This window comes from Vespa crabro, chromosome 12 (assembly GCF_910589235.1).
Source record: "Vespa crabro chromosome 12, iyVesCrab1.2, whole genome shotgun sequence".
Classification (NCBI taxonomy): domain Eukaryota; kingdom Metazoa; phylum Arthropoda; class Insecta; order Hymenoptera; family Vespidae; genus Vespa; species Vespa crabro.
In genome coordinates this window covers 2,533,409-2,545,837 of record NC_060966.1, presented here as the reverse complement: position 1 = coordinate 2,545,837, position 12,429 = coordinate 2,533,409, and the positions used below count along the sequence as shown (strand labels likewise).

General features: G+C 27.5%; 1 protein-coding gene across 2 annotated transcripts; it reads left to right on the top strand.

The window, feature by feature from the left end:
• Positions 1-7,491: 7,491 nt before the first annotated feature.
• LOC124428329 (probable glutamate receptor) lies at positions 7,492-11,402 on the top strand. 2 transcript variants are annotated; one of them, XM_046972265.1, is made up of 10 exons: positions 7,492-7,832; positions 7,894-8,381; positions 8,473-8,802; positions 8,886-9,051; positions 9,133-9,341; positions 9,474-9,563; positions 10,137-10,297; positions 10,366-10,576; positions 10,797-10,902; positions 10,983-11,402. In XM_046972265.1, the coding sequence occupies exons 1-9, from the start codon at positions 7,670-7,672 to the stop codon at positions 10,851-10,853; spliced, it is 1,875 nt and encodes a 624-aa protein (XP_046828221.1). In that variant the 5' UTR covers positions 7,492-7,669; the 3' UTR covers positions 10,854-10,902; positions 10,983-11,402. The 2 variants fall into 2 exon arrangements, with proteins under 2 accessions (XP_046828221.1, XP_046828220.1); XM_046972264.1 differs by lacking the exon at positions 10,983-11,402 and having other exon boundaries at positions 10,366-10,874.
• The last annotated feature ends 1,027 nt before the right edge of the window (positions 11,403-12,429 follow it).

Genomic DNA, 12,429 nt, shown 5'->3' with positions numbered 1-12,429 from the left:
CTGCACTAGAAGGATTTATGCGTGTTCGATGAAGTATTATAAAAAAAAATTAAATGACATTTACATAAACAAAATGCAACGAAACTACACGAAATAATTTCAGAAATGGATTCCTTTTACGTAGAGAAGAAAATTATTAGTTCTATCAACTTGAGTCCGGAAATTTTTCAGTTATAAGGCTTTCAAGCATGTTAATAATATATTCTAATTATGTTAATTTACTGTAATTATCATTATCTATTCATATTTTCTAACATGAAATATATAAGTACATTCGAAATATTTACCTTCTTGAAGACAAGTCTCAATTAGTCATCTCACTGCGTTCTGAACACGCTCCAAAATATGCCTACTTATGATTGTGATTATAATAATCCATTTGCGGATGATGAAGTTCATTACAACAAGAAGATCGTCAAACACGTTGCATATTTGAATCTATTGTAACTAGTTTCTCGGATTTTATTTCAGCAAATGAAGTAAACATATTGGATTGCGTTAATTGTAAGATCAATCTTATAATTCAAAAATTAAGCATTTTCAAACCCATGTTAATAGAGTCTATTTTTTTCTTCTCTCAGATATGAGAAATTTATTCCTAAAGTTTCACCGCATAATTTCGTTACACTTGCAATGCGATTTGCGTTGAAATAGGATGCGTAAATAATATGTATAATAATAATAATACAATAATACATTTTGTAAATTTGTCATTTAAAAAGAAATCCAATGATATGATCAAGCATCAACTGATTACTCCAATCTGCATAATATTACTTCTTATCTTCATCCAAATTGATATCCTTTTGAGTACTTGTATTCTGATTACAGAAATGCTTATTTTTGTTCGTAAAAGGAAGAAGATGTCGATGGAACATGACATTCCGTCGAGTAAATCATCTGAATTTTAATTATTTAGTTAGGAAATGAAGAAAAATATAACAAGTATTGCTCAAAATAACAAGAATCGTAAATGTACATGCGTAAAGTATTAACGGTAACAACAATATTTCTTCTGAACGAAATTTATATTTTGATTATAAATTTCAAATGGAATAGAAACACACGCACGCATACCTAAACTTTTACATTATTTAATACAGTTTTAAATTTAAATGGTATTTTGTCATTATATTATACGTGTAGACATATGTTTAATACATTTTCATTATTTATCAAATCCAAATACACATAATTTCATTATTTCGAATTGTTTCCATTTTTCGTACTTGCACGAGATATGATATATCTACATATTTCATAGCAAAAAAAATATTACATTCGCTATTTTTCATATATGAATCTTGGTTGAGTAGTATAATCGAATTACATTTTTTCATTTTTTCCAATATACTTATTTTCCTATTTAGAGCAAGTTAAAATGATCACATCTGCGTGTCAAATATCTTATGAGAGCAATCATGATGCATGATCACGCATAGATATATATGTGTAAATATATATATATATGTAATAATATATATATATGTAAACATATATATATATATATATATATATATATATATATATATATATATATTTATATATATGTATATAATATCTCGAATGTATTATATGAGAGTGATAAACAAAAATATTTTTCTCTGTGAACAAAGTTATAAGTCTTTATTTATTAATTAGCAATTATTTGCTATTTAAAGTCTTACCTGTGAACAAAGAAACGACAATTTACATTTATTATTCACTATTTAAATTTTATTTAATATATTCTTTATGAAATTTCTTAGTAATCTCACGTACATCCTATTTCCTAATGCCCGTTTTTCTTCAAAATCTTAACGGCTCAACTTGTAAATAACAAAAGTTAATCGAAGGGCGGGACATGAGAAGCGCGGCAAATCTAACTTAAGAAAGTATACTTTCTTTACATATATATTTTGTAAAAATGCAACAAAACATTAACACACTACGTGTTTAGAACATTCAGTACCTGTAGATCGAATAACTCTCTTAAGTAGAGTTAGGACTGTAATTTTTTTAATTATATCTGTAATATATTATTGAATGATATTATATATATTATAATCATTAATCAATTAATTATTACTAAGGTAAATCATTAATTCTAATTATTTTTATAATTTGTGATCATAAATCAGTCATTTCTAAATCGTGTAACGGTTAATTAATATTTCATTGGGAATAGCAATGCGTATTTATACATTGAAAAGTATGTTCATATATATCTCGATATAGCTTCAATTCTTCAGTACTTTACGATTTAATAGAATTGGTTATTATTGACTAATATGTACAATATAAAAATATTATTTTTTTGTATGTAAATAACAATAATTTCAATATATATCCATTATGGTAGAAAAAAGGTTTTATTTTATGTAACATACCGCTGCCGTATTCAGCTCCTGTCAAGAGATAATTCTCATGCGCAACAATAATAAATAAATCTACCGAAAGCACATAAATTACCTATTACTCGCATATAAGCTCATATTAAACTAAATAATTAATTTATTAGAATTGTTCTTACAAATAAATTATTGATTCAAACTTAATTGAAACAGAAATCATTACATGATTAGAAGTTAATAAATTAATCATAATTTTTGATTACATGATTTTGACTAGTTCTCTTATTTTAAATTATGTTCAAAATTCACGAAATTGCTGAACTGACAATCTATAGTGATTTAATTTTTTATATATATACATATTGTTAGGAACTGACTTCGAAGAGAGGAGTTCGAAGTGAACTCAGAATTAGAATGTTGTTTCTAGGTATCCAGAAACTTTGACACATAACAATGGGTTGTTTGTTTTCTAAGAGGTGTCTGGCTGGACATGATTCGCAAACGTTACGAAATATGTGAATATTTTATTAAAAGAGATTATCTGTTATTTGTTAATTTCAAATAGGTAGTCCTTGTTTTATTTATTAAATTTCTTTTTCTTTTAAACACGTAGTTATAATATACATACTTATATTTTTATTATAATAATTAAAAATAAATATATATTTATGTAGGATGGAAGCTTCCATGGAAGATTAATTAATCATGTATGTGGGAGAGAGAGATGTGTCGATCGACAATTGGGATGGAAGGGATGGAAGAAATGGAAGGTTCTAGACCTAATTAGTCGTGTGTATGTGTGTGCATATGTGAGGTAAGTCGATACTAGTAAAAGATAGCGTGATTTGTCTTTTACGAAGAGTGTTTGTTTATGGAAAAAAGAAGAAATTTACTTTAAGAGAGAGAGCGAATGAGAGAAAACATTCAGAGCTGACCTGAGTAGATCAACATTATATAATTTAAATAATTTATAAATATATAAATATTTAAATAAATAATATTTATAAATATATTAAATTATATAATAAAAATACATAAATGACTTAATTCTATGGGAAAGAAAATTATTAATTTTTTATATGATTAATTTGAATAATTCTCGAATTTACATTATCAAATAACTCATTAAAAAACTAATAATTCGCTGGTTTTATCAGGTTCTGCGGCATTTTGCTATAGTTAAAAATACTGCTATATTCTTGTTTTCTCAACACACAACATAGATACAATATTATGGGTGAATACTTGTGCACATACCAATAATTTGTTTTTTATTTTATTTTTGGTAACATACTCTTCCATTAACTTATCTCAAAACCTAAATCAGCAGCTATCCAAGTAAATGTGTATTAATTCATTACTCATGTTTGCTATATTATAATGCAGTCCATTTGCGAAAAATCTATTACTATTAATATAAAATGTTAGACTTTTTTAGTTACTACATTGTTTCTCATTGCTTTTAATAAATGTAGTTATTTTAAAAAAATACAATCTTATCATTATTAGCTACAAGGATATTCTCATAATTTATTACATTGTCACTTTGTGTAAATCGCAATATGTTTTGTGTTTAAAAGTAAATAAATAATAACATTAGCGCTACTAGTGCCATTTAACACATTGCCTGTCAGATCTATTTTTAATATATTATTTAATTATTATCATTTTTAATATGCATTACTATATTTAATATACATTTAATATAGTAACATAAAGGGATATACGTAGTAAATAGAAATTAAATAAATACCGATAAACCTATTTGTAGCTCCTACTGTGCAAACCACAGGAAAACGTACACATGAGGACTATCGTCTGCTATTCAATACGTTTGGATTGACTTTCGATTGCAGCAAAGCTACCAGTATTGTTAAAATACTTCGCTACAAGTGACTATATCCTTTACTTACTTCATTTTTTCGTACTTCATTTTCGTTCGTATTAATAAAGAAAGATTAATCAATTGTAATGTCGTAAAAACGATAAAAAAAAATTATCGTTATTGTAACCATATCTTAATATTACGCTTGTTAAATAATAACGAGTCCATTAAGTACCTTGATCAATGATTTCTTTTTCTTTTGATATGAATTTTGATGTAGTGATCATCATCAATGTTTCTTAGTAATTGATGTTCAATATTATTTACTGAGACAAAAATTTTTACAATTTGTTCGAAAATCTCATATTGCCCATGAACATGACCTGTCGAATTTGTATGTATGGCGCAATGATATTAAATCTTGTTCAGGAAAATGAGTCGGTTTTTGTGAGTACAAAAAGTTATTGGATATTGAAAAAATGAGGACGTGTCCGCAACTTAGAAATTGAATGCAATATTTATTCGCCACACATTTTGCAAAAAAATTGTAATTGGTTGAAAATTTGTCTAGACTGCAGGATTCACCAATACATCCCATTTAAAGTTTCATAAGCTTCCTTAATATTCAGAGCCACATGAGGACAAGTATTACTGTGGAGAAACATCAGATAGTAGGATGTTTCAATTACGGTTCTATGCATCTCTTTTACATAGTTATAATTTGACGGTGAATTTTCTTTCAAAGATGGTTTTCATCATTTGAAAAGCGAAGGTTAGATCTCATCGGCGATATTTTCAATTCTCACCGATATTTCAAGCGCATGAGCTAACAATAATATCTTACGATAATATTTAATAAGTTACTTAAACGCAAAATTTAATATGATTTATAATCTAAATTTTCTAATTGAGGTTCGCGCGAGTTATAAACAGGAATAGTGATATTTTAAATTAAAATTTTATTTGTTATTTAATTTCATTATAAAAAATATAATAAAAATATAATAAAATATTATGCAATTCCAGTTAATCTTTCATTATAACAATACAGCATTGTTTTCTAACTGAGAGTATAAGGACTATAGACGAACAATAACTTTTTGTTTAGATAAAGTTGTCTTGATTAACACAATAGGTAAGAATATTTCGCGATAACAATTCATAATTCCTTTTAGATAGTATTTTTAAGAAACATAATGAAAAATGATTGGATTCTTTATTCTTTAGAATTTAAATTATTCAATTTACATGATTATTTTCTACTAGATTACTAAAGGAAATATAAAAATTGTAGAGACATTGAGATGGAGCAAATTACCAAAAGAATTGAAGCATTACAATTAACTATTTTGTATTTTTTTTGTATAAACCAAGTTTAACAGAGATAAATTCAATGAACTCAATGGGAAAATGTAGATCGGTGAAAAATAAATTACATGAAAATTCTTTTCTTACCTTATTTCTTACCGAAAAGTATAAAATTTTTATATATCTATATTCGTAAACAGTTACATACATTTTGGTCATTTACATTTTTCATAGATTTAATAATAACTATAATAATAACCGTAACGTAGGATCCTGCAATGTGTTGTAATGTAATTTTATTATGGTAATATCACCACGACTGATATGACTGTATTTGCTCATAGATATAGCCTATAGAAGTAAGTTTATCCGAAATATTTGAGAAACATTTTATGAATTTTAAAAGTAAATTTATCAGTTGCTGTGCAATACATTTTCGTTATGTTACCTTTAAATCAGTACAAATTTATGCATCCATATAAATTATGAATGTGTAATATATTTTTGCGTATGTACAATACAATTTACGATTTTTTTCATAATACAAAATTTCAGTTCGATATTCACCTAAATAATTTGAGTGATTTAATCAGTTTGATATATGGTTCCATTTTATCTATACTATGACCTCATATAACTTCGTAATCCGATTTACTGTCCATAAGAAGCATAATAGTAGAATTTCGATATGTGTATTTTTTAAACGCTACTGTTATTGCTAGACCTACTATTTTGACGGCCAAATCGAACAACGCGTTTGATTAAAATCTTACTGATATATAAAGAGTGTGTGTGCAACTTTATTATTTTCTAAATGATTACCGTATATATTTGTTGAAATAAGTCTTTTCATGTGTTGGTCGCACCACACTTTATCAAGTTTTTACTAGTCTATATTGATTGGAAAGTCCATTAAATTATTTCAAAGGAAGTGAAATTCTCATAAGTAATATATTTATTCAATTAAGGCTTTATATCTAATTGTCACACTATATCAATCAATCAAGTCCTTACACGTTTATATCGATCAAAACATCCATTAAACTATTTCAATGGAAGTGAAATTTTTATAATTTTTATTAATATTTTACAATCGTATCTACAATAGTTGTGAAACGTGTCTATGTAGAGAGATTCAAAAATATGGACGATACATAAGGTGTTCTTTCACGAATGTCTGAACAAATATCTCGTGACTGATTGAACTTACAAAAAAATTTAATAAGAGAAAGATACATAGCTCCGAGTTAGCTACAAAATGCATATAAAGATCTTTTTTTTTTTGTAACCTACTCAATTTATGAAGATCAACATAGTTTTTTCCAAAATATTTATAAGTCTTATACATATTTATATAGTAGTGGTCCTTTGCAATCAAAATCATATCGTGTAAAAAATTACCACTACGTATAGTTTACAAAATATTTTGCATCTTATATATTAAAGTAGTTGCTTCTCCTACTGCAATTTGCAAAATAGTCGACTGATTAAGTAATATTTAGAAATTGTTTACAAGTACTGATCTTTAATATATCAAAGTAGATAGCTGCTTGATTTCTAAATAATATATTTGTATATCATGAAATATAAATTATATTACAGTATAGTTCGATAAGATGCCGATTATATTATAAACGATGCATAGCTGCAAATGTTACACATAATTTCAATTGCTAATGAATTACCAAATTAGCTATTATATAATTGTACGAAAAAATTGTAGACATCTACAAATAAAAATTATATTGACCTTCATAACTCAAAAAGGTCATGAGTAAAATAAAATAATTAGGTACTCTTTGATGAACCAGAAACCTGCAAATTTCTATTATTAAATTTCTTGTAACTGAAACCAGTCACAAAATATTTGTACGATCATTTATGGACGGACACCCTGTATATTCACACACCAAAGAAAAAAAAGTAATAAAAGAGGAAAATGAACGTTTTTAATCGATAATATGCTAGCAAAGATAGAATTATCGCGAATATGCACAGTACAAATATACGTCGCGAGCACTTCGATCTGTACGATTCTCGGAGTAAACGAATAACCGACTAAAATAAGCGACAATAATTTTTTCAATAGTTTAGAAACTCAGGCGCTTTATACTTTATGTGCACCGTACATTTTGTGATGTGTAAACATTTTCTCATGAATTTTTACAGACCGTAGTAATCGATCCGTTTAACTTGAGAAATAATGTTCCTTATTCGATTAAACATACTCGTCTTTCTTTTTCTTCCAAAAAATGCAAAATCGCAAGATTTTTTCAACGCCGACAAACAAACACCTTTCATTTTAGATATTTGCAAATTATCCGCATCGAAATCTGTAATTTTCTTACACTATGAATCTATAAAAGGTAAAGATATTTCTCATTTCCTTCTCTTCATTTCCATGATATTAATATTCTTCTTTCTTAGAGATGGAAATGACAACGATGATTTTCAAATGGAGACGTGCACTTTCTCGTGAAGGGATTGCGAGCACGAATTTGCATTTTTCACAATTGCACAAATCATCGTACTACGTAAAACAAATTGTACGACCGTATTACATAGCAGTGATCTCTAATAACAACGCGATTAATGCGTTCTCTTTAGCAACAAGTACCTTTGACATGTCTTCAGCTATGTGGCTAGTAATATTCATTTACAAGGAACATGGTTTCGATTATTGTCACAATCCACCAGGTAATATATTTCATCTAAAATTCGACTCAGAAATGTTAGTCCGTTGTGGTACGGAAAATATTTTACGGGAATGGTATTCGGTCGATACGAATCTAATCGAGATCAATGACGTAGCTATATGGAACTTAGAGAAAGGAATCACTAAAATGGTTACAAATTCTCTTTACGACAGAAGATATAATTTACAGGGTTTGATCATGAAAGCTGTTACAGTTAAGGTAAAATATTTATTTCTGGATACGTTTTCTATTTTCTATTTTAAAAAATTATTTTTCGTTTTCTTTATGTCTATTCTTTTTTCTTTTATAGGGTTCATCTTTCATTAACGTAAAAAAAAATAGCGAATTAGGTGGTATTTTCAGTGAGCTATTAAATCAAATTTGTATTACTCTCAACGTTAGTTTCGACATTGTCTCGGAGGTAGAAGAGTTCGGAAGATGGAATCCAAATAAACAGACTTGGTCTGGAGCAATTGCAGAATTATATTCTGGACGTGCCGATATTTCTCTTTCAGGTTTTTCTATTACCAGTGCCAGATTGAATGTTGTTGACTTCACTCTTCCTATTACATACACCAAAAACCTTCTTGTTATTCAAGAACCAGAAAAATTCGGGATTAAATGGTCATCTCACTTTTTAGTACGATTATTTGCAATTAAATTTGTTATTATTCACTTTTTCATGCTTTAGCTTTCATGAATTATGAAATTGTTATTTTATAGACTTTCACTAATTCTGTTTGGATTGCTATTCTTGGAATATTAATAGCTTCATCAATCTTATTTATTTTTCTCAAAATACATAATGGTACTGATCGTAAAATAGGATGTTTATTCATCGATAATTTTCTGGAGATTTGTGGCATATTGTGCCAACAGGGACTAGCAGGTTTGATTCAATAATTCTTGATTTTCGTTTAATTTCATTTTTTTAATAGTTATATTTATACAAAATATTCCTTTGATATAGATTTTCCTGTTAGATCTTCGCTAAGAATAGCATACTTCTCTTTATTTCTTTTGGTTACCGTCTTATCGGCCGCTTATTCAGCAGCTTTGATAAGTTTCTTAACGTCCACTACCCACATTTTACCTTTTCATTCATTAGAGAGCTTCGTTGAAGATGGTACTTACCAACTTGCCGTCGTTCGTGGTTCGGCTTATTATGATAAGTTTGCAGTGAGTATAATATGTACGTGACGCTGCATGCATATTTGTAATCGATGTTTTTTCATGTGAGTATAGGTATGTATATATAAAACAATAAGTATATTAAGTGAAATAAAGATGAAGAAAAATATTTATTTGTAGAATTCGAGAGATCCACTCGCAAAGAAATTGATGAAGTTGATGTTAGAAGATAAAAAATTGCCCCTTACTGAACAAGAAGCATATAAGAGAGTACGATAAAGTTTTACAAAAAAAAATTAAATAATATTTATATATACAAAATGTAACGAAATCACGCAGCGAATCTTCAAGAATGGATTTCTCATAAATACAGAAGAAAAGATAGGTTCTATCTGGACAACATGGATATCGAAGTGCTTAATTTCTGAGTTATAAGACCTTCAAGACTTAGGTGTGTGTCCTGGTATACTCCATTTTATTTGCTGATATTATGATACACTTTTTCGATATTTTTTTACATGAAATGTTGGAAATTTTCATCTTCTTCATGAATATTAAGTTCCAAAGACGTTCAAAAATAAATACATTTATGAATGTGAATACAATAGTCTATCTTCAAGTGTAAAAGATTTTCACTACAACAAAAAATTCAAAAGACACAGTTATGTATTTGAATTTGAAACTGGTGTTCTGTTGGAAATCTTCTAACTCATAAATTAAGCTTTTCCGGATCTATTTTTTTTGCTTCTCTACGTATGAGGAATTAATATCTGAAGTTTCATTGCGTTACTTCTTTACACTTTATATGTAATTTTATTATTAATAACCGTCATTAAATTATAGATTTGTAAAAATCAGAAGCTAGCAATCTACTCAATTCAACACAATACGCCAGTAAATCTGGAAATTCCATGCAATGTAGTTCGTATTGATACAGGACATGTAAATAGTATTGCTATGATTTTATCTAAGCACAATCCATTCACTAACGTCATCAATTTTCAGTAAGAATGCAAGTAACGAATAAAGTCAATTTTTATTTATCATACGTTAAAACACTTGCTCGTTTTAGGTTGCAGAAATTTTTCGGCAATGGCATTATGAGTCGTTTGAAAAATTTACCATTTGAAAAGAAATCCAATGATATGATAAAGCATCAACCGGTTCCCGTAACCAGCGTAATATCACTTCTTATCTTTATCCTAATTGGAATCGTTTTGAGTACTTGTATTCTGATTATAGAAAAGTTTATTTTTACTCATAAAAGGAAAAAAATATCGATGGTACATCATATTCCGTCAATTAAATCCTCAACGTTTTATGTAAAAAGAAAGAAAAGTTTAAGAAATATTACAAAACATCACGTGAATCATAAATGTTTATAACTCGTAAATTATTACCGACAACGTCAATATCGTTCAGAGTTTTAATATTATTAATTAGTGTTTTTTTATTATCTGTATTTGAATATATTAACATTTGTATTATACCGTTCAACCGCAGACTAACTTCACTTTTCTGGATTTCTTTAACGACATATTCCAATACTACATTAAATAATAGAGGCGACAGTGCATTTCTCTACTTTAATCTGCTGTAAGTACTAAAAGTAAGTATTTTTGATTTTGTCATTTATTCTACCTCCAGTATCTTTCTAATAGATTTAAACTATGCTAACCAATTTTTTAGGTTTCCTCAGCCAAATCAAAATTTCAAACAATTTCTCTCTGTTTCATCGTATCATACGTTTTTTTGAAATCAATGTAAAGCTAATGTACACTTTGATCAAATTTCCATTTTTTCTCCAAAATTTGTCGAATATTAAGATGTAATCGATCTATTTCTTCTAAAACCACATTGATGATCCCTAATTATTTCATCTACATATTGTACAAGCCTCGTCAAGAAAATATTCGATAAAATTTTATAGTATGTAGGTAAAAGTGAGATGCTCCGATAATCATTACAGTTTATTTTGTCTTCCTTTTTGAAAATCGGCATTATAATTGAATCTTTCCATTATTCCGACAATGCTTATTTATTCCATATTATACTTATATAACTAAAAATGTTTTAGAAGTATTAAATTTTTCGATGTTACATTTTCGATAGATAATTGATGTGAAATGATTATCTTATAATAGCATACTTTGCGTTTTGATCATATCTATTCATTCAGGTTTTAAATTAAATTTATATGAAATATATTACATAATTAATGTTATAATCAAATTTGTATACTTCGTTAAACATATTTTCAATCGATTATAATAGTTTCGTACGATATGTTACGCCTAAGGAATAATAAAAATATAATATTTTTATATAAATATATACGAGGGTCGTTTAAAGTGTAATATCCATTTTGAAATTACTACAATATAAATCTTTTTAAAAAGTTTTCTTTGTCTGTAACATAACTTTATTTGTAAACAAATACTTAGTTACTTTTCTATATATTCGCCGTACCTATTTACCTATTTACTTATAGTAACATGGGATGATTTTTTTTATACCTTCATCATACAACTTCCGCTACAAGTTCATTTAACCATTGTTGGACAATGCGCTATCCTGTAAATTATTGTTTTCTTCTTCTGTAATTTTCGATCGATTCATTTTGATCATTTTCGCAAAAATTAGTATTTATTCAAAAGTGAATGATTCATACTTATCCTTACATGTTCCTCTAACCTAAAATGTTCAGGTAGTAATTTTCAAAGTGAAGCAGCCGATTATTAAGGACTATACATTTGTCAGTTACAAAACTCGACAAGATCGATTTCAAAGGACTGTAACTTTGTCGATTTTGGAAATTTTCTGATGAAATTTTCCGAAAATATGCTTAAAAAATCATACTGTTGAATAAAAATACTTATTTCAAAACATATTTTTAAACTTTTTAGGTATATATAATCTCATAAACATCGTTGCATATCAGATTTAAAATAGCTAAGTCCAAACTGTAAGCAGGATACTGCAATACCTCACGTTTAAAGTGTTCAAGAATGTTTTTAGTCTTCAAATGCATAGAAGAATAAGCATTATCGTGAAAAATCACACCAGGACACCTAGCTTGTGGTCATATACATATTATCTATTTACATTTGTAATTCGAGGATGAATTTCTTTTGGA

Excerpts from the sequence above, each read along its gene's own strand:
- LOC124428329 (XM_046972264.1), top strand. The coding sequence starts at position 7,670 with ATGTTCCTTATTCGATTAAACATACTCGTCTTTCTTTTTCTTCCAAAA. Across the intron at positions 9,052-9,132 it reads GTGCCAACAGGGACTAGCAG|ATTTTCCTGTTAGATCTTCG; the intron begins GTTTGATTCAAT and ends CCTTTGATATAG. Across the intron at positions 9,342-9,473 it reads CTTATTATGATAAGTTTGCA|AATTCGAGAGATCCACTCGC; the intron begins GTGAGTATAATA and ends ATTTATTTGTAG.